General features: G+C 43.7%; 1 protein-coding gene across 2 annotated transcripts in view; it reads left to right on the top strand.

Moving 5' to 3' along the window:
- Positions 1-324: 324 nt before the first annotated feature.
- LOC121957687 (tropomyosin alpha-1 chain) overlaps positions 325-23,353 on the top strand; it is a 55,441-nt gene continuing 32,412 nt past the window's right edge. For both annotated transcript variants that reach the window (XM_042506423.2, XM_088090081.1), the window contains exons 1-2: positions 325-546; positions 2,954-3,079. In XM_042506423.2, the coding sequence (XP_042362357.1) occupies positions 433-546; positions 2,954-3,079 (240 nt within the window). In that variant the 5' untranslated portion in view covers positions 325-432. The remainder of the gene's footprint in view (positions 547-2,953; positions 3,080-23,353) is intronic.

Here is a 23,353-nt window from a genome sequence, read left to right on the forward strand (position 1 = left end):
CCCAACCTTCTTGTATTTGATATTAGATTAACTATATTGATCTATGCAGGGAAATTAAAGTTTTCTTTCTATTCTTTATGCGGTTTTCGTAACTTTAGTACCCACATCACAAGGAATATGCCAAAGTTACAGTAGAACAAATAGTACAACTCTGAGGTATTTGTGTCTCCAAGCACAAATGCATACATGCAAACACATGTTCATAGAATGCAGGTTCACTTTTCATTTGAGTTGAGTCTGTGGAGGATAGTGAAGGGTGCAGTTGTGTAAGGGGCTTAGAAGTGGGAGTGTCTCCTCTGTCATATAAATGATCTCCCTCTATCTTTGTCAGAGTTTAGTGTCTCCACCAGGCTCTCAACTCATCCATCCTGCACCCATTTGTCTTCTCATCTCTTCTTATTGTGCACTGTAAAACACCATTAAACCTAAAAAATGGAGGCCATCAAAAAGAAGATGCTTATGCTGAAATTGGACAAGGAGAATGCATTAGACCAGGCTGAACAAGCTGAAGCAGACAAAAAAGCAGCCGAAGAAAGAAGCAAGCAGGTGGGTTATGAACACAGAATAGCATGTTTCTTCTAACAAAAGCTTAATAATATCCATTTATTTTTGTTCATTTGTCAATATGATCAGTCTTAAAAAAGAGTTCTGCACAGACCTAAAACTAAAACCTGAACCCAGCCTGTCTCTGCATGTTGTAAACCTGACCCAACTGTATCTTGAATTTGCTATTATGCTTTACCCTTAAAACAGAGAGAGAGGATTAATAATTACATTTGGAATTCATAAATTTCATTTGAAAAGCTACCATACCTGAACCACCCAGGCTCAAAGATTACCTCAATAAAATGGCCTTTAACCTGATAATTTTCTGGGTTTGGTTGGGTAGCAGTACAAAGGCTGGAAACCAACAGCATGTAATGCAAAATTATTTCATATTTTATACGCATACGTATATTTTGTAAACGCATTATCTAATCATTACAAGAGCTGGGGAAGAGGATCAACTTTAAATTTAACTTTGGACAATCCCCTTAATAGCAAAATAAATAGAAAGTAGAAAGTGTAGGAGTATATGCATTTTCAAAAAGGTTTTCTTATGTACGAGTTAGATGGAAAAAAATCATCACTTACACCCACTCCAAGCTACTGGATTAGTGCTGTGGAGCTGGAGTTCCTTTAGCTCATATACCAGGGAAGATATGGAGATGGTGCTGCCACCTTAGGAAAGCCGGTGTAAAGGTCAGAGAGAAGATTGAGAGGCACAAGAAATTTAAGTATTTTCTTGTGATCAATTTTCAGGGGAAACATGAGGTCACTCACCAACAGGGTTGATGAAGCAACTGCAATATAGTCCAAGGCCATATTTGCACTGGATGCAGAAACGCTGTGATATGACAACTGTGGCATGTACGTTCATACCAGAAGTATTTCACTGCACCAGTCAGCAGTCAGTTCTGCTCCTCTGCTCTTTCCTAATCACATATGAGCTCTGTCTCCTCTCTGCTTGTGTGTATATGTGTCTGCTTGTCACTCTCACTGTCTATTTTTAAGAGGGACAACTGACTTTGTCACAACTGACAAATGTGTGGAATAAGTAAGCATGAGATTCATATTTTATTAGTCATACAAATCAAATGTTTCATATGATATGTAATATATCATTTACATAATTAACAATAGGTGAGCATTTTATTTTGCTACGTTTGCACCTGGCTTGTCACAAAAAAAAAAAAATAGATGCAGATTATGAGCGAGCCACAGAGCTTGGCACCACAGTGTGACCAGTATAAACCACCCAATTAGTTAACATGGAAAATGGAAAGTGCCCCATGGTAAACTGACATGCTTTATGATGCTTCAGTGCGAACCTGGCATAATAGTTTAATGCTGGTATGTGTATGGATGGACATAGAGGTAAGAAGAGAAGCAGAAGTCTTGCTGTCTTTGTTAACTCCAAGTTAAGTTACAAGACATTAACTTAGCTAAAGCTTTATCCAAAGTGAGTTAAAATAAATGCATTCAACCATGTAGCCACATGGTTGAATGCATTTATTTTATCTGTCTCAACCACAATATTAAAGAACTGCTGATCTGCATCAAGAACTCAAGTACAGAAACTTTTTTTTCTTTTACCAATATTATTTTATGGGCCAAGGTGCCATCTGTACAGATGGAAGATGTTCTGTGATGGAAGATGAGGAGAGGTTCTGCTGTTTTGATGTCAATGGGGAATTCATTTGTGGAGCCACCAACAAACACTCTTGATTTTGTTAAGTGATAAGTAGCAGGCCAATTGGCAGTGGCAAAGTATACAGGATGCGCAGGGCCCAATTCTGGACACCTTGCTGATGTTGGAATTAAGGAGGGCTGCATCCAACAATTTTTGGGAGTTTACAAAACAAGCAGTTCCACATACCCCAACAACACTTGGTCTGAGCTAGATTAAAATACACCTAATGTGTAGAATATTTTTTGCTATCTGAGTGCAAGCTTGATCAAAATTTCAATTCAAATTAAATGATAGGCTCACACCTGTCCAAGTCTGTCACTGAAACATGTTTACTTGCTGTAGTTATTCCTCCTGTTCATACATGGCATTAAGAGATCTTATTTATTGCCAGATTTCATTCTAAATGCATGCAAAAGTTAATTTGAAGTTAATGTTAGGCATCAGTTGGTGTTTTTCAAATCAGTAAGTGCTGTCATTTTAAAACTTAGAAGTTCACTCTTTGCACAGAACATGAATTTTCTTTTGGAAACATGTCAGTATGAGCAGGAGGACAGCAGCAAACTAGAAAAATGCTTTCATGCACATATTGGCATGTAAGTACTGATTGACTTGAAAAAAAATGCATTGAAGTTACTATAACCTATTGAATCTCTGCATACATTTTAATGATGGTACACCTGAAAACCTGTTAACTCTGTGTTTGATCTCCCACGCTATCAGCATGAAGATGAACTTCTGCAAATGCAAAAGAAGCTGAAGGGGACAGAGGATGAGCTTGATAAATACTCTGAAGCCCTAAAGGATGCTCAGGAGAAGCTTGAGGTGGCTGATAAGAAAGCTGCTGATGTGAGTAATATATCTCCAAAAATGTACTACACAACTGTTGTGATTAATTCACAGTTAAAGACATCATTTTATGTTTGCTTGTCCAATTTTTTTCTCACAACCTATACCTATATACAAGTATTAAAGTGGATTTGCCTCTTAAGCGGTACAGGATTCAATTCTACATTTTTACTGTTTTCTAAATATTACTTCTAAATTATGAGGTCAAAAAAATAGTAAACCTTTAAATATCACAGACTTAGTACCTTGTCATTACATTTAATGTCAGCCCTGAAGTGATTCTCTGCTAAAAGCTGTGATCCTGCCAGTGTAAACCAGGCCTGGCTGATTTCCTGCTTCTCCCTTGCATTCCATTCTGATCATGCTCTGCATTGACTGCGCACAGCTGTCGAGTTTTTTTTGGGGGGGGGGGGATTCAGAGCCCTATTTTGGCAATGATGTCAGCCTCTCAACCTTGACTGCAGTCTTAACAATGGTCTAAGTCAATTTTAGGTATAGTACATTATCCATTTCTCCCAGATCAATTGGACTTATTTAGTCTCTCGCGTTAATAATAATGTTTTAGAATTTTGCTAAATAAATACGAAAGTACAGTCTGCTGTTTCACACTTTTTGTCAGACAACCACAAATAAAGCATTTGAATGTTGTCCAGAAGCTATGACAGCACATGGGCAATCAACTATGGTTCCTGTTAACTTCAAATCATGTATATCTCTCATTGCCCAAAAAAATACTTTTATCAAAGTATTTATTCATTGATTAATTAATTAATGTATTTATTTATTTTTTTCAGTTTCTAATGACTCAATCCTGAGTCACTGCTGAAAAATGTATTTCAAAGTCTATTTATAGAAAGTATGGAGGACTGAAACTGACAAAATCAACAATAAATAAATGAATGTGTAAATAAATAAATAAAAATGCCAGAAACAACATTTGACAATATTTAATGTTTAATTTCCCATGTATTTTTCAATTTCAATTTTTAATTTATCAATTTATTCATTTTCCCATTTTATTTCCCATTTTGTTCATCAAGTTATTCATTTTCACATGTATTTGCTTGTTTATGAATGTATTATTTTTCACTTTGCAAATAAATTCCCCTGTTTATTTAATTTACCATTTTTTTTCCATTTTACAAATTTATTTATTCATTTTTTGGATGCCTATCAACCAATAGGCAAAAAGTTGACATCCCCATGGCACATAGGCCGGCCCCCCTCATTTGCATAATGAGGTGGAAATGCATGTGGAAATGTAGGACAATAATGAAAGGGAGATAAATATGTTTGAGGAAATAAATGGAGGGAGAGGCAAATAGGGGAAATAATACATAAATAAATGCATAAGTAACTGTACAAATAAATAAATAAATTTAAAAATGAAAAATGGAAATGGAAAATGGAAAATAAAATGGAAAATTAAATAAATATTGTCATTTTTGGCATTTTCATTTATTCATTGACACATTTATTTATTGATCTTTTTTTCATTTTGTCAGTTTCAGTCCTTCATAAGAAAGTACAGCTGTAAGCAAAGGCTATTGTTTTGCCTACAAAGAATGCCTGGACCAAAATACCGGTGTAAGGGCATTGTTCCAGGATGAGCAAACTCCAAATTCTAGTTTATCAAGTAAAATCAGAATGTGGCCAGTCCAACTGGTGGAGAAGGCACCAGTAAGGTAACATTCACCTGTGTACCCCCAGAAACAAACTGTAATACAAGTATATTCACAGGTAAATGTGAAATGAGGATGAACAGAGACGTGGCTTCCAGTTCAAGTGTGTGTAATAATTTATTTATAAAAGGATAAAACTAATTTATTATCATAAATTAGTTAAAACTATACCAAGATATAAAAGTTAAAATAACAAGAAAATGTGACCTTAAATACCATGCTGTGGCCCAGGGCAGTACTGCAAAAAAAAAAAAAAAAAGAGAGGAAAAGATCACAAAACAAAGACTACCAAATAGTATTTGTATTTAAGACATGGCAGCCAAAGCTAGATTGCCAACCAACACACATGCTGGCACAGATAGTTAGGATTAGGCAACAAGGGCACCGGTGGTTAGAATTATGGGAAAGAGACACATGGTAAAGTGTAGAAAAAAAAATCACAGACAGGAAGCAAACACCGGACTCCCACATGAAAGTTTGGGGTTTGCTGGTCCATCCACTATCCCTCCACTGCAACCTTTAGGAGCCCTTGCACTTCTACCAGAAGCATTTCAACCTGAGACAGCTCACTTTGCGCTGTCAAAGCTTGGCTATTTTACAAGGCAAGGTGCCCTGTGTAGTGGATAATGAGGACAACTCTCAATAAGAAGATATTCAAATGCCTAAACAAAAGGGAAACTTCTTTTGGAGATTCCTTAGATGACCCTCGGAGTCAGCTAATGGACCTAATTGCCCTGTTGAATTTATGACTCTGGTAAGCAGAACTAAATTATGACAGATTATATTGCCCGACTGACAGTTTGAGTTAATTTACGACTCATTTGGGGTGAGGAGCTGTCACCTGAGCTCCTGCAAAGACTCAAGGAGATATCAGGAGATCCCTACATCATAGATACTGACAATTTATGCTTTTGTTGCACAACCAACATGTGACACGCATCCACACATGTCCAGACCTTAAGAGAGGACCACATTAACTGATTTTCATATTCAAAGTAAAAAGTACTTTGAAATTTTGTGTGGAGAGCTCACACCTACAGAACTGGAACTTTGCTTACATGCCGATTTTGGGGCCAAATTCACAAACACAAGCTGTGCCTATGTGTGTGTGTGTGTGTGTGTGTGTGTGTGTGTGTGACCTTTTGTAACCCTCTGCCAGCAGCATGCTACACACTGAAAGGAAAGACTGTTAATACAGACTAGCATTTCAGTATGCATTTCCTCTGTCTGTAGCATAATCCTTTCTTTACACTGTTGTGTGCAGATTCAGTTGTTAATACTGTTTTACTTAGTTAATGATCTGCCAAATAATTATTTGGTTTTCTCACAAGGGTTATGATATTGATCAGCAGAGGACAGCGTCATGATTTCAAATATTGAAGATTTGAAGGCCTGAAGGCCTGTAGTGAACTTTATCAACACAGGAAGAAAATAGATCTAGACAGTTAAAACAGTAGGAGTGAGAAAAGGGAGGAGTGCATTTTTCCTGCTTCGATGGTCAAGCACCACAGCCCTTTGTTACAGGAGTTATAACCCTAGTGAAGTCGAAAGACTTTGGCTTTGTTTTTGTGCTTTTGGACTTTTGCCCCCCCCCCCGCCCCTCAAAGGAGGGGGGTTGTCTGCTTGTGCTGCAGCCCTGAGATGCTGTGAGCAGCTGTTAATCTACCTTGAAAGAGAGAACTTTGGAAACAGCCCGTGAGGCATGTTTCAATATGCGCAAAAACTCATGAAACTGCAACCTTGTCAAAACTGATGAACCTGACGATTTTATAGGTCTCAGGCTTGAACCTGTAAAAATGGCTCATGAGCGCCCCCTAGACACTTCTACGGAGGAGCCCCAAAGGCCGTTTCACTTACAACTACAAAAATGGGCAGGCACATGCAACACTCCAAGACGAAAGAAAAAGTCTCTTGGAGCCATACTGTAAACCCAAAAGGAAGTTGGCCATTTTGAATTGAAAGAGCAATTTTGGTGCATTTTTGGCCTTTCAGAGGGGTCATAACTTTTTGATCTAGTCCTACAGATTTCATCCGATTCACTTGAAAATTTAAACATCCTCTCAGAAGGCCTGGGACATCAAATGTTATTAGATTTGTGAGTTTTTGTTACACCGTGTGGGTGTTAATGGGCCAAACATTTCCATGTCTCACCATGAACCAGGAGTAAATAGGAAGTAGTTTATAACTCTGAGGGACATGGTCCAATCTTCACCAAATCTCACATGTTGGATGACAGTCCCACCCCGAACACATCACATGATAAGCATTACCATTTCTTATAAAGCCTCCTACTGGCCACAGGAAATGACATGAAAATTACATGTGTTCTTCTTTGATGTATCTTTCCTACAGATTTCACCCAGTTGACTTCAAATGTGGTTTCTAAGACCTTAAGACCTGTAACACAACTAATTTAAGAAACTGAGTTTTCATCACACCATGTGAGTGTGGCTTGGTTTCCAACTTTGACGTTTTGCCATGACAGAGGAAGTTGTTGTAACTCAACAACAACATCTGATCTGCCCAAAACTTCTCATGCTTGATGAGAGACCCGGCCTGAACACATCTGCATGGCTCAACTGAGTTATCATCATAGCGCCACCTACTGGAGACAGGGAGTTATATGTTTTATATTTTGATGTGCACCTCCTTACAGGTTGACCAATAATTAGCTCAAACTTGAGCCTTGACGATGCCTGCTTGTGATTTCAGAGCTTTTCATTGCCATGGCAACAAGGTCTTTGCCGCCTAACAGGAAGTTGTTGTAACTTCACTTTGCATCAACCGATTGGTCCCAAATTTTATCACACCATGTGACCCTTATGAGGCATTTATTTGCATGTTCTGCTCTGCTATGAATGGTCCAATCTGCCCCAAACTTTACTTGTTTGATAGAAATCCTGTCCTGAACACATTTACATGACAATTTTAAGCAAGAGCGCCACCTATTGGCACAGGAAAGGCAAAGTTTTACACTAAGACATCCAGCTCCTTGCATGGTGACTTAATTGATCTCAGAATGGTTTCAAAAAATCCTTAAGACGTTGATGATGCTTGAAAAAGAATATTGTGAGTTTTCGTTGAAAGGCATTGCTGTAGTCTGAAACAAGCGTCCGTTTTTAAAAACAAAGATTATTAAACACATTTTTTCCATAACTTTCAGAACCAAAAAAAGCTTTTTACTCATAATTACAATCCGGATGTTAACTTGAATGCTATTTACATTTCGTACAAGCTGTAATAACATTAACTCTAATATGAAATGAACGCAGCATTAGAGCCATTTTTAGAAAAAAAAAAAAAAATGTTCCTCTATAAACTCTGAGAGAAATGTCAAAAGTATGAGTTAAATTTTGACAGAAATGTGACTCTGTTGTTCAGAATTCAAAAAGTGATCTTAGGAGTGTAGATTTTTTTTACTTATTTGAGTTTGGAAATGCATGAAAACAAAGAACTTGTTTTTTTCTTGTAAAAAAACATTATAGAGTATGCAAGAACCTGACAGATAAAATGCTTATGATACAATTCAAGTGTGCAGTTATTTTGCTGCGCCTTTTTAGAAAGACGTACTTGTAAAACAACATACAACCCCCTCATGATCACTAAAATATGTTGGCAGCACTAATGATTCAACATCATAAGTTGTGGTTTTGACATACACATGATCAATTATTGTGCTTTTTTCTGTAGTGGGTTGTTTTACAACTTGGACATATCCCTTATTTGTTACATATTTGCAGATTGTTGATGATTTATAGATGTCATCATTGAAATCTCCCATTACAGCAATAGTGTTACTTTGTGGATGTAGCCAATCAAGTAACTTGCCAAGATTTTCTTGAAACAAAGACATGGGATATGATGGAGGTCTGTAAATCAATGCTATGATTATATTAGTAGTCACAGACTGATACACTAAACATTCTACATTGATGTCTGGTAGTGTAAGAATATTGTACATTTGAGTGTCAGCACTATAAATGCCATCACCACCATGTTGTTGGGCTTGCAAAGCAAGCACAGTCACATTTCCAAATGGTGAGAAGTCACCAGTTTGTTTAATCTGTCTTAATCTACCATGAATATAACATAACAGATTGTTGTCAACCATGGATATTTTATCGAAGATCAAAATCTGCAAATCACTGTATTTAGGATGCAAAGAATTAAGCTTGTGGTCACCCAAAGGTGTGTAAGGCAAGCCAACATCTTTGCCAATACTAAATGTGTTGTGAATTGTTGACACACGCAAGTTGTACGCTGCAATCCCTGTAGGAGCATTTAAGAAAACACAGCCTCATATTGAATTGCTTTTATCAAATGAGTCTTGCCTGTTCCTGTACCACCAGTGATAAAAACATGTAATGGATCTGGGGTTTTCCCTGTGACCTTGTCTAAGCACCATTGTCGAATCTGATAAAAGACAGACAACTGTGTCTCACTCAGAGATCTAATTAAAGCCAAACCATTACTTCTACACATTATGTTATTTTTCTTGTCCAGATGTGGAACCTGTGTGCTACTTACTGCTAACACTGGAATATTTTCCATATGGTCTTCCTCTGTCTTTTCCTTGTCTTTCTTTTCCTGCTCACATTGTAAATGCTCCAAATCTTGCTCATGGCACAGCTCGCACCAGGCATCGTCTGTTTCACCATTAGTATCTATCATATTCTGAATATTATCCAATTCTTCTGCTTTCTGCTTTCTCAAACTTCCTTCTATTTAAGTCAACAACTGACTTCACCGAATGTCTTGAACCATCACTCAACCTTACATGACCATTCCTATGAAACTGTTCAAAAGTTTCACAGTTTGCAGGCTTAAGCTGCACATCTACACGGTATGGAAGGAACAACTGCGTGGTACTTTGATAAAATGATTTTGGATTTTTTGTCTCAGAAGAACGCACGTAACGAACAACTGTAGGTTGTGTTTGTATTCTTTTAGTGACAAAGCCATAGTTATTGTTTAATGTAATCCTAGCCTTGAATTTTTCATTCTTTCTCAAAACTTGATATTCTGCTGCAAAAGTTGCCATACACATGTCATTGAATGCACTGTCATTAGGCCTGTTCTTTTACTTGTCAACCAAACTGGTCATCCACGTCTTCTGTAATAAGATCATGTGATGTTGCCTTTTGCCTCAACACATTTAAAGGTAGACTCATTTTAACTACATTGTTCCCTGTTAGTACAAACACAACTTTCCTGGAACACTCCTTCAGATGCATATTTGTTAACCTGTGCACAGACATCCCTATTATATAAATAAACACTGCCTAGATTTTTCAGTGCCTCTTTTGCACTAACATTACCATCTTTTGCTGTTTCTCTTTGGGCAATTCCCAACAACAATCCAATCTCCCTTTCAGCCGTTGAAATATAAGAAATAATGTAAACTACACATGCATATGCATCATCCACACACTGAATATCCAACATTTTAACAGTTACTTGCTATACTGATTTACCCAAACCTCATGAATCTGCCCTTTCAACACAACATGTGTATTTCTAGCTAAACATTTATATACAGCCTCAAATGTTCCTTGATTTATACCTAAGCTATCAAACAAATGTTCAACAAAGTCATAGGTACAGTTGTCATCTGAAAGAGCCACCTTGATTGCCATCATAATCTCAGCTGACTGCATTGAATCTTTGTGACTCACATGTGCACATTTACATCCTGATACACTGTCTGTCTTATCGATGTTACACTTTTTTTTCAAGTCTTCATCACTTTTGCCATGACATATAAATGTCCTAGTGGATGCTGGCTTGGGAAAAAACAACAACAAACAAACAAACAGTTTTTTTCTTTTAACAAGTTTTTGAATGCCGCTTTTAATGCTGCTGTACAGATGTGACAATGTCCAATAATGTGTCATCATCTGATGGCAACTCACATGTGATATATGTGTCAATAAATTGAACCACCTCTGCATCCATATTCTTATCGATTACTGTGGCATTTTCTGTCCAAAACAAACAATGAACATGAGGTGAACCGTGCTGCTGAAATTCCACTCAATAAAAGTAATCTTTATCTTACCAATTGGATGCAATGGGGACATCAGTACTTCCCTCAAAAAACAATACCAACGAAAATTGAACATTCTTGCAGCGGTGACAGGATTGTGACGCAACAGGTCACACCTCTCTGCCCATTCCAAATCTTTAACTGTCTGTGTTCTAGCTTCCTGTTTTAAAATACTCGAGAGAAGATTTTGCCAACACATGTCAGCAGAATGGCCCCCCCGATCTGAACCCGAGTGGTGTTTTGCTATTGGACTTCTGTGCTCACCACAGATTGTCCATAACGAACACCATGTTCGAGCATGAGGGTGTCCATATGCGCACTTGGCATCAGGACACCCTAGGCCGCAGTTCAATGATCGACTTTGTAGTCGTATTGTTGGACTTGCGGCCGTATGTCTCGGCAGTCGCCGAAGCGAATACCTTGGCGTGGGAGGAGTTTGGCGAGGCCATGGAAAACGACTTCCGGACGGCTTCGAAGAGGTTCTGGACCACCATCCGGCGTCTCAGGAGGGGGAAGCGGTGCTCCGTCAACACTGTGTATGGTGGGGATGGGGCGCTGCTGACCTCAACTCGGGACGTTGTGGATCGGTGGAAGGAATACTTCGAAGACCTCCTCAATCCCACCGACACACCTTCCGGTGAGGAAGCAGGGCCTGGGGACTCGGGGGTGGGCTCCCCTATCTCTGGGGCTGAGGTTACCGAGGTGGTCAAAAAGCTCCTTGGTGGGAGGGCCCCGGGAGTGGATGAGGTCCGCCCCGGAGTTCCTCAAGGCCCTGGATGTTGTGGGGCTGTCGTGGCTGACGCAACTCTGCAACATTGCGTGGACATCGGGGGCAGTGCCCTTGGATTGGCAGACTGGGGTGGTGGTCCCTCTTTTTAAGAAGGGGGACCGGAGGTTGTGTTCCAACTACAGGGGGATCACACTCCTCAGCCTCCCTGGTAAGGTCTATTCGGGGGTACTAGAGAGGTGGGTCCACCGGATCGTCAAACCCCGGATTCAGGAGGAGCAATGTGGTTTTCGCCCCGGTCGTGGAACTGTGGACCAGCTCTGGACCCTTGGCAGGGTCCTTGAGGGTGCGTGGGAGTTTGCCCAACCAGTCCACATGTGCTTTGTGGACTTGGAGAAGGCAGAGTCCTGTGGGGGGTTCTCCGGGAATATGGGGTTTCGGACTCCCTGATACGGGCTGTCCGTTCCCTGTATGACCAGTGCCAGAGCTTGGTCCGCATTGCCGGCAGTAAGTCGAACTCGTTTCCGGTGAGGGTTGGACTCCGCCAGGGCTACCCTTTGTCACCGATTCTGTTCATAACTTTTATGAACAGAATTTCTAGGCACAGACAGGGTGTTGAGGGGGTCCGGTTTGGTGACCTCAGAATTGGGTCTCTGCTCTTTGCAGATGATATGGTCCTGTTGGCTTCATCAGGCCGTGACCTTCAGCTCTCACTGGATCGGTTCGCAGCCGAGTGTGAAGCAGCCGGGATGAGAATCAGCACCTCCAAATTCGAGACCATGGTTCTCAGCCGGAAAAGGGTGGCGTGCCCCCTCCGGATTGGGGACGAAGTCCTACCCCAAGTGCCTCGGGGTCTTGTTCACGAGTGAGGGAAGGATGGAGCGGGAGATCGACAGGCGGATCGGTGCAGCGTCTGCAGTAATGTGGACTCTGCATCGATCCGTCATGGTGAAGAGGGAGCTGAGCCAAAAGGCAAAGCTCTCGATTTACCGGTCGATCTTCGTTCCTACCCTCACCTATGGTCACGAGCTTTGGGTAGTGACTGAAAGAACAAGATTGCGGGTACAAGCGGCCGAAATGAGTTTCCTCCGTAGGGTGGCTGGGCTCTCTCTTAGAGATAGGGTGAGAAGCTCGGTCATCCGGGAGGAGCTCGGAGTAGAGCTGCTGCTCCTCCATGTTGAAAAGAGCCAGATGAGGTGGCTCGGGCATCTAATTAGGATGCCTCTAGGACGCCTCCCTGGTGAGGTGTTCAGGGCACGTCCCACCAGTAGGAGGCCCCGGGGAAGACCCAGGACACGCTGGAGAGACTACGTCTCACAGCTGGCCTGGGAACGCCTCAGGGTCCCCCAGGAAGAGCTGGACGAAGTGGCCGGGGAGAGGAAAGTCTGGGCTTCCCTGCTTAAGCTGCTGCCCCCGCGACCCGACCCCGGATAAGCGGAAGAAAATGAATGGATGGATGGATGTCAGCAGAAATAAAAGAACAGAACCAGGTGGGAACACCAAGCTGATGAACACAAAACATGCTGAGCTCCCTGCCAAAAAGACGGGTTACCTTGAAAAGGTTTAATAAAACGATAACCATCATCAAATTATAACAAATGTTTTAATGAGTCTTCATTCTTCAACAGATCACCACTTAGCTTTTGCGATATACAATCCACTTTTCATTTTCGTAATGTAATGGACACATTTGACACAACTTGTTGAAGCTCTGACATGTACTGAGCAGAAAAAATCAATTCTACGTTTTGTGCAAAGCGCCCATCAGCATGTAGAATCCTGTTGTTGAAATAACGCGACAAAGTCAGTCGATACGGTCTGTTATTGTGGTATGTAAAACAACACTGGAAAACAATTGGCTTCATTTGCAAATCAAAATATTGATTTAGCGATTCCTGACCAATGTCAACAGGCATGAGACACGCATCCTGGAACATGAAATGTTGCTGTCTATCATGCAAAAGGTCATCTTCACCTACATCTGTAGATGCTTCTCCACATTCTTGATTAGTGTGACTTTCCTTCTCTAAAATGTCATTATCTTCCTCCCTGCAGAACTCATTCAGCCATGCTTCATTAAAGTTTACATTTTTATAAAGCACATTTGTCTGTTTTAAATATTGCAAAGCTTGCCTCACATGCATTGTGTCAAAAAACTATTCATAATGCCCTTTATAAGTAAGCTTATGCTTCAATTTTACACACATAAAGATCCTTTCATATTAGAGTGGGGCAACAAATTGTAGGTCTGCATTATATTCGCTGGAGCAAGTCAGTTAGTCAAGTCAGTTTTATTTATATAGCCCATTATCACAAAACATGGTTTGCCTCAGAGGGCTTTACAGTGTATGACATCCCTCTGCCCTTAGGCCCTCACATCACCCAAGGAAAAACTCCCCAAAAAGAACCCCTGTAACGGGGAAAAAAAAAAGAGGAAGAAACCTCAGGAAGAGCGGTAGAGGATAGTGAGGGATCCCTCTTCCAGGACGGACAGACGAGCAATAGATGTTGTAAATAGCAAATGAAATACAATCATGGCAAAAAAGGAAAGAGAGAGAGAGAGGGGGAGAGAGGGTGGGGGAGAGAAAGCACATGTCACTGGTCCATGTACTCTGTTTTGACCACCTTAGGTAATACTAACATTTTCATAAAAGGTATAAGTAAAGCAATCAAGTGTTGCTCTAAACTATTCAAACATGCCAGTTCTTTTGGAAAAGGGAAAAGTGCCATATTGTGTATTGTGCATTCAGGTGGAGCTTCACCTTTATGAATTTTATGATGAGAAGTATAACAAATCCACTGCTGATTTCTTGGCGTATTCAACCACTGACATGGCATTATACAGGCCATACTACATTTGTGCACATAATCATCAGTTATACATTTATCTGCAATTGAAGCAACTGTGCTACTTTTGGCATAATAATAGTCTTTCTTCCAATGTAAAACCTGATGTCTAAATAACAATCAATGACAGACACAACACAGAAAATCTGGCCTACTGACTGTCTGTTCTTTAATTCTTTGCTGTCTAAGTTTGTTACTCCCTTTAACATTAATTTTATGCTCAGAATTGTCGTGATATTTCCTTTTACTTATGGCCCTTTCTTTCTGCCTGTGCAATGCATTGTTACAATATTTCATTTCACTCCTTTCTTTAATGTTTTGTCTATGCAACAAGTTTGTCTTGTATTTCTTGATACTCATTTCTTTAACTTATTGGGATGCAAAATGTCTTGACGATATTTCTCTTTACTAATATCTCTAATTTTCTGCTTTTGCAACTAATCTAAATGATATTTACCTTTACTAATTTCTTTGGCTTGCTCCCTATGTAACTCATCTAACCGATATTCCCCTTCACTCATGTCTGTAACTTTCTTTCTCCCTATGCAACTCATCTAACCGATATTTCCCCTTTACTCATTTCTTTAACTTTCACCGTATGTAACACACCATGCTGATATTTACTTACACACATATTTTTAACATTCTGCCTAAAGTAGAGATTGTTTTTGTGTTTCATTTTCTTGTGAAATATCTGTTTCTTTCTCAAGTAGTTGGAAAACGGGTAATTAATTTTTGAAGTGAAGCTATATAGCAGAGTTTCAGGAGCAGGACCACACCTCTACCGCACCTCAACCGCACCTCTTCCGGCTTAAATATCCTCCTAACCCGATCTCCCTCTTTCGTTCTCGTTATTCTGCACGAGCGCGTACCAACACACCACGTAGCGTTTCGCTCTCGGTCGACTGCGGTTCGCTCACTCACCTCTATTATGGATTCTGTCTCTCTGTCCCTGTCGGATGATGACCTGTTCGGTCGAAGCCGTGATGATGGCCCTCACCGACTCCATCTGGCTGTGCAGGCGTCCTCAGGGTCCGACGCCGACAACTTCTCTGTCGCGTCCGTGCCGGAGACGCCGACCTTGGCAGTGCAACCGGCCACCGGCCCCTCTGTCCCGTTCTTGGTCCGTGTTCCGGCCGGCTCCTCTCTGCTCACCATCCAGATGTACGGCTCAGCCAATGGTTCCTCTGCATCTCCTGGTCCACCACCCTCAGTGGAAAGAAGAGGACGCGGTCCCCCCTGTGCAGCCCTGCGCCGCCGCGGTTCTGCTACTCCATCGCCGCAGAGGATGGTGGCGGCCTCCCGCCGTTGTCTCGACTCTGCCGGCTCGGCGGCTCGCCATCGAGCGATGTGCGCTGGAGCGCGGCATCATTATGCTCCAGCGAGGTCTCCCGATTGCCGGCCGCCTTTGAAGACCGGGGAATACCATTTTGCAGAACTGACAACAAAGCTTTTTGACATCCTGACATCTGAGTGCCGCTCTGTCAACATCGGCGCTCAGCCAGCCTTGGTTGAGACTCCCGCCTACGCCTCCCAACCCGTCTGGCCCGGGGTCGTTGGCACCGGGCTGCCGCCGAATTTTCCCTCTCATCCTGTGCACCATGTCATTCTGTCCCACGGTTCTGGTCTCCTTTGCGATCGTTTTCTGTCGCGGCGGCCTTTGCCTACTTTCATCCTAGCCACGGCCGATCCTCCCGTCCTCCCTCCTGGCGCTTTCGTCTCTTGTCCATCTCCGGTTCCCTCCAATCTTCGTACCCAGATTCTTGACTGCACCATGTCTCTGGCGGTCATTTCTCCTAGGTCCCGTTGGCCACGGTGGTCAGGTTTGCCCGGGGTGCCAGCGATGTTGGCGGCGCCCTCCCACTCCCACTCCCACTCCCACCAGCTTGCCTCACCCTGCAACCTCAGCACCAGGATGCCTGCGCCCTCGACCGTTCTCCCACCTCCATTTGAGTGGCCCGCTCGTGTTGGCTCATCTGGCACCAAGATGCTGGCCCCACTTACTGCCCAACCGTTGCATCTGCAGCAGCTCACTCTCCTTGGGGCGTCTGGCACAAGGCCGCCAGTGCCCTCCACTGCTCAACCCCGCCGCCTGCGGCGGTTAGATTTTGGTGGGGCGTCTGGCAGTGGGATGCCGATCCCCCTGGCCATCCACTTAGCACCCGCACCACTTCAACCCTTTCCCCCGGGGCATCTGGCACCGGGGTGCCATTGCCCCCAGTTGTACACCTGCAGCAACCTTGACGTTTTGCTCTCGTTAGGGCTTCTGGCTCTGAGATGCCGGTGCCCCCGGCTGTACGACCTCGGCTACCACACCGGTTCTCTCTTCTTGAGGCATCTGGCACCGGGCTGCCAGTGCCCTCTACTGCTTAACATCGACGCCTGCAGCGGATCGCTTTTGCTGGGGAGTCTGGCATTGGGATGCCATTGCCCCCGGCTGTGCACGCTCGGCAACCAAACCACTTTGCTCTCGCTGGGGCATCTGGCACTGGGGTGCCGCTGCCCCCAGTCGTATGCCCACAGTGATTTCGACAGTTCGCTCTTGCTGGGGCTCCAGGCTTCTCAAGTCCTGTGCAGACCAGCTGTGCGGGATAGTGGTGCATGTCTTCAAAATTAGCCTGAAACTTGGGAGAGTGCCTGAGCTGTGGAAAACTTCCTGTGTGGTACCAGTTCAGAAGAAAAGGTCACCACACCTGGAGGACTTCAACAGCTTCAGGCCCGTGGCTCTGACATCGCACCTGATGAAGACCCTGGAGAGGCTGATGCTTGTCCATCTGCGCCCCCTGGTGAGCTCATCTATGGACCCACTTCAGTTTACGTACCAGCCGGGCATTGGAGTGGATGATGCTGTCATCTTCCTCCAACACAGAGCTCTCTCACCTGGAAAAGCCTGTGTTTCCGACATGGTCATCTGCAGCACGGGGGCCCCGCAGGGAACCGTCTTGGCTCCTTTCCTCTTCACCCTCTACACTGCAGACTTCATGTACAACTCCACCAACTGCCACCTGCAAAAGTTCTCTGATGACTCTGCAATTGTCGGTCTCATCATAGATAAGGACGACAGTGAGTACAGAGAACTGACTCAGGACTTTGTGGACTGGTGCCAGCGGAACCGCCTCCACATCAATGCGGGGAAAACCAAAGAGTTGGTGGTGGATTTCCGCAGGTGCAGACGCTCCCCCCTGACACCGGTGAACATCCAGGGAATGGACATTGAGATAGTGGACTCTTACAAGTACCTGGGTGTTCACCTGAACAATAAACTGGACTGGTCAATCAACACAACGTCACTTTACAAAAAGGGTCAGAGCAGACTATACCTGCTGAGGAGACTCAGGTCCTTTGGAGCGCAGGGAGCACTCCTGAGGACCTTCTTTGACTCTGTAGTGGCATCAGCCATTTACTATGGAGTGGTCTGCTGGAGCAGCAGCATCACGACTGCTGAGAGCAAGAGACTTGACAAACTTATCAAGAAGGCCAGCTCTGTCCTGGGGTGCCCCTTAGACTCAGTGCAGGTGGTGGGAGAAAGGAGGATGATGGCTAAGCTGTCATCCATGCTGGAGAACGACTCCCACCCCATGCATGACACCCTGACTGCACTGGAAAGCTCATTCAGTGACAGACTGCTTCACCCCAAGTGTGTGAAGGAGCGTTACCGCAGGTCCTTCCTCCCTGCTGCAGTCAGACTGTACAACCAGCACTGCTCCCAGTAGACCACACACAACAATAACTGACTCCACTTGTACAGCTTAATACCACAAGTGCAATTTCACTTTCGCCCATGCAACTGTGAACATTCTTTATTTAACTGTTGAGTTTCTCGGCGTTGTAAATACTGTATATATTGTTTGTTTATGTCGTCCTCTGTGCTTATTTCCTTCATCTTCATCCTGCACGTTTTTGTACTTATTTATTAATATAGTTTATTTTGCACAGTTATCTTGCTATTTTGCTATCCCTTTGCTGCTGCAATGTTGGAAATTTCCCCACTGTGGGACTAATAAAGGATTATCTTATCTTATCTCTTACCCTCGAAGCCTGCATTTGCATTTTTCCCCAGGGGAGGGCTTTCCTTTCTCACCTGTTGCCTGTCGCTTCTTCCGTCCCGTCGCTCATGACCTCCGTCTCTCTCGTTGCGCTGAGCCGCACCGAGCTGTGGTTCTGGCTCTATCTGCTTGGCGATTGAACGAATCTCCTTCTTTTATGACGATCACCTGTCTCATCCTTAGGACATCAACCTTTTCGATGACGCGGCTCTGTCTGCCGGGGTTTTTTACAATGGAAGATGGTTCGTAGGCAAATGGTCCCAAGAGTTGGAAGGAGACTGCCAGGTCACTTTATCTGCTCTCTCTGTCCTCATCTACTCAGACAATCTCGCAGTAGTTTGACATCATAAATAGATGGCAGCGTGTGTAGACGCAGCGACCTCACGCTCTCCCGACAATGCAGTGTTTTGTTCGTCAAGTAAATGTTTGTCTGCAAGTTTTTCTCGTCAGTCTATGTCGGAATACATGTACAGTCAACAGGCTCTCTTACACATTTGGAGAAGCAAGATCTGCAAAGTTTTGAACATTGAAACAGAGACGCTAAAGGAACTAGGACTGTTGCGCCGGCCTGCTACCTCACCGGACTCACCTGCTACCCCTCCCCCAGAAAGGAGGCGTCGGAAGCGGTGCGCAAGGACGAGGAAGAGGGGCAAACGCGGAGGTATCCGAGCTAGGCTAGAGGCTAATCCAACTCGTCCAGCCATACCAACCATCCTCCTGGCTAACGTACGATCACTGGACAACAAAATGGATCACATACGACTACTGAGATCAGCGGATCGGAAAGTGAGTGACTGTTGTGTGCTTGTTTTCACTGAAACATGGCTAAATGACAACATTCCCGACTCTGCTGTACAACTGGAGCAGCTAGCATGCTACAGAATGGACAGGGCTCTCGCAGGCGGAGGGAAGACTCGTGGCGGCGGGGTCTGTGTTTACATCCGTGAGGCGTGGTGCCGGGATGCCACTGTAGTAAGCAAACACTGCTCACCACTGGCGGAGTTTATGATCATAAAGTGTCGCCCCATCTACTTGCCCAGGGAGATGAGCGCGATATTGATTTTCACGATTTATCTACCCCCCACAAACAACAACAGCGATAGAAACGCGGCGCTTAATGAACTGTATCTGGCAATCAGTGAGCAACAGATAGCACATCCAGACGGTTTCACCATCCTCACTGGAGATTTTAACCATGCTGATCTCAAGACCGTTCCAAAGTTTCATCAGCATGTTCACTTCCCAACAAGGGGAAACAACATCTTGGACTTAGTCTACACTTCACACAAAGGAGCATACAAAGCCACCCCCTCCCCCACATCGGCCTCTCTGTCTGTATGCCGGCATTAGCATGATAGTGAGGTGATCAGAGAGTGAAAGTCACCAAACCTGCTCTGAAAGAGGTAAGAGTGTGGCCAGAGGGGGCCACTTCTGCTCTTCAAGACTGCTTTGAGACAACAAACTGGGAAATGTTTAAGCAAGCAGCCACCTACATCACTGACATTGAAGAGTACACAGACACTGTGACCTCCTACATCACCAAATGCGTTGATGATGTGACCCACATGAAGAGCATCACCACTCGGGCTAATCAGAAGCCGTGGCTGACAGGGGACGTTCACAGGCTGCTGAGGGGCAGAGACAACACCTTCAGAGCTGGAGATGATTCTGGCCTGAGAACTGCAAGAGCCAACCTGTCCCGAGGCATAAGGAAAGCATAACAAGACTACACACACGCTGCATGCTCAGTCCTCTGCTCTTCACCCTGCTGACACACGACTGCACACCAACCCACAGCTCCAACCACCTTGTGAAGTTTGCGGACGACACAACACTGGTGGGGCTCGTCACCAAGGGCGACGAGACTCACTACAGGAAAGAGGTTGAGCTCCTGACCATGTGGTGCAAGAACAACAACCTCCTGCTAAACGTCAGCAAGACTAAGGAGATTGTTGTCAACTTCCAGAGAGGCCACATCCAACACCCGCCACTGACCATCGATGGAGCTGCAGTGGAGAGGGTGAGCAGCACCAAATTCCTGGGGGTGTGGTGCAGATCAGTGAGGATCTCTCCTGGACTACCAACACCGCATCACTGGCCAAGAAAGCCCAGCAGCGCCTCTATTTCCTGCGCAAACTCAAGCGGGCAAGTGCTCCACCACCCATCTTGACTACATTCTACAGAGGAACCATTGAGAGCATCATTTCCAGCTGCATCACAGAGTGGGGTGGGAGCTGCACCGACTACAACAGGAAAGCACTGCAGCACATTGTGAATACAGCTGGGAAGATCATTGGGGCACCACTCCCCTCTCTGCAAGACATCTATACCACCCGCCTCACCCGGAAGGCCACCACAATTGTGAGCGACGCAAGCCACCCCGCACACAATCTGTTCAGCCTCCTGCCCTCTGGAAGGAGGTACAGGAGCCTCCGCTCCCGCACTACCAGACTCACCAACAGTTTCATCCACCAGGCTGTGAGACTGCTGAACTCTCTCCCCTCCCCACCCTCAGCCACCAGGCTGTAAGACTGCTGAACTCTCTCCCCTCTCTCCCCTCCTGAGGAGAGTTAAGTTATTAATTCTACCTCTCATTTAGCCCCCACAGCTGCTACAATGTTTTTGTTTACACAGTTTATATACTGGTTATTCTTTTTTGCACTACACTGTTTACACTGTTTATTTACTGATTATTCTGTTTTTGCACTATTTATTCTGCTGTTTACATTCTGTTTATCTGTTTTCTCTCTACTGCACTCATTACTATTTTTGCTCTTGGTTTTTTTAAAAAATTTTTTTATATAGACTATATTTTTAATTCTTTAATTCTATTTTAACTCTGTTGTGCCTGTGCACTTTACTGTTTGCCCTGTCCTGTCTGATATCTGTCTACGCATGGGACAGTGAGAAACGTAATTTCGATTCCTTTGTATGTCAAGTACATGTGAAGAAATTGACAAATAAATCTGACTTTGACTTTGATAAATAAAGAAGTTCAGAAGCTTGGCTCCTCATGTAGACGCACACCCGACTCCGGTTCCTCCATATTCGACCTTGCCTTTCAACATCTAAACCCAGCTTTCATGCCCCTGATCTGGAATCTCAGAACACCATCATCAATAGCCTGTCACCTGCAACTATCTCCATATTGGTCTGCTTGGAATTGTTTCCACAGCTTTCACAACATGCATAACATAACTTTTCCTTCATTTGATCTCATCACCTTAACCTGCTTCATCACCCATGCCCATTCTGTCTTGGGAATTTAAAACCCAGACAATCAAAGTCTACCTCAGCGGCATTTTGTTCATCTCTAAACTCCGGGGAGTCATGGCCAGCTCATGGTCATCCCCAGACCACCTCACTGCTCACAGGCCTCTCACGCTAAGAACCAGCCCAAAATCCTCTTGGACTCCCATTAACCACGGATCTGCTGTCACGCTGTATCCACACCATCCGCTCCAGATATAGCATACCTCACGTCAACCAAACTCTAGAGGCAATGTTCATTCTCGCCTTCTTCGGTTTCCTCAGATGCTCAGAATTCACTGCTTCGACCCTTTGATACGATCCACGTTGGCACACCTGCCCTCGGACCTTTTTTCTCTAACGACACCATAGTTTATTATTTAAAAAGAACCAAAACCAACCAATCTAGCCAACCTACTCCCGTCTTCTACTTTAACATTCAATCAGTTCTAAACCCCTTCCTTATTCTCTCCAACTACTTACATTTCCGGATGTCACAAAGCAAATCCCAAGATGACCCTCTGTTTGCATCTGAATCTGGCCAGGTGGTTACCCACTTCTGGTTCCACCAACACTTCCGTCAGGTCCTGTCATTGTCAGGCATCTCTCCCATGCATTACTCCAGACATTCTTTCAGAATCGGAGCTGCCACCTCGGCTTCCCGCAGCGGTATACCGGAACACTTTATTCAGATCATGGGCAGATGGTCCTCCCAAGCTTATCACCGTTACGTCCGTTCCGACCTAAGAGATCTCAAATCGGCTCTTTCCTCTCTCATATAATGCACGCTTTTGGGAGTCTGTCGTGCCCGGGAGCCACGGCGGATTCCCACCAAAGCTTCCCCACACCGCACTCAACCATCCATTCCAATAATTCAACATCAATGTTTATACCAAATCTACATTCACGTCAATAAATTGTTAAAATTAATTCCGATTGAGGTGTGGTCCTTGCTAGTGAACTACAAATTGTTGCTGCACTCTGAGTCTCTGCTTTGGAATGCTTTTGTGTCATGTGCTTCATCTCAGAATACATGCCGTCCTTGTACATATTAAAGCAAACCTGCTTATCAGCAGGTTGTACACAAACTACTGGCTCAAAGTGGTTGTTGTCACTGAACATTTTATTCTTACAGCTGTATTTGAAGTATTACTACTGTATGTAAATATGTCCCCCCCAAACGCATTTGCTGTTGCCTGAAATTCTATTTCTGTGGCACAATTGTTAACACGCTTCATCTGTGAAGTCTTAATATATTGTGACACTGAGTCATATCCTTTTGCCAACAACATCATGTGTTTTTCATTGTGATTCTCCAGATACTTCACAACAGCAAGTCTTTCCTTTCAATGACTCCTCTGCGAACCACTAATCACTTGTGCTAATGCTCTAAAAAAACTGTTGCCACCATTTGTAATTTCATGTGTCTTACAAACAGGACCTAAAGATCCAGAAACCAGTGGTCCTTGTACACCCTGCATTTCAAAATTCACATTACACTTTCTACATAGTGTTTTTGCTACCTCTGTGCATAAAGGAGTACATTCTGATTTGGTTTCACTCAAATCACTTAAAATTAACACATAATCCCTTTCCACAGCAGACAATGAACTACTCTGCTGTTCTGTGACATCTTCATCACACTCAACTGCACAACTTTGGACAGAGCTCAAAGTC

This window comes from Plectropomus leopardus, chromosome 17 (assembly GCF_026936395.1).
Source record: "Plectropomus leopardus strain MGB_pleo_1.0 chromosome 17, ASM2693639v1, whole genome shotgun sequence".
Taxonomy (NCBI): Eukaryota; Metazoa; Chordata; class Actinopteri; order Perciformes; family Serranidae; genus Plectropomus; species Plectropomus leopardus.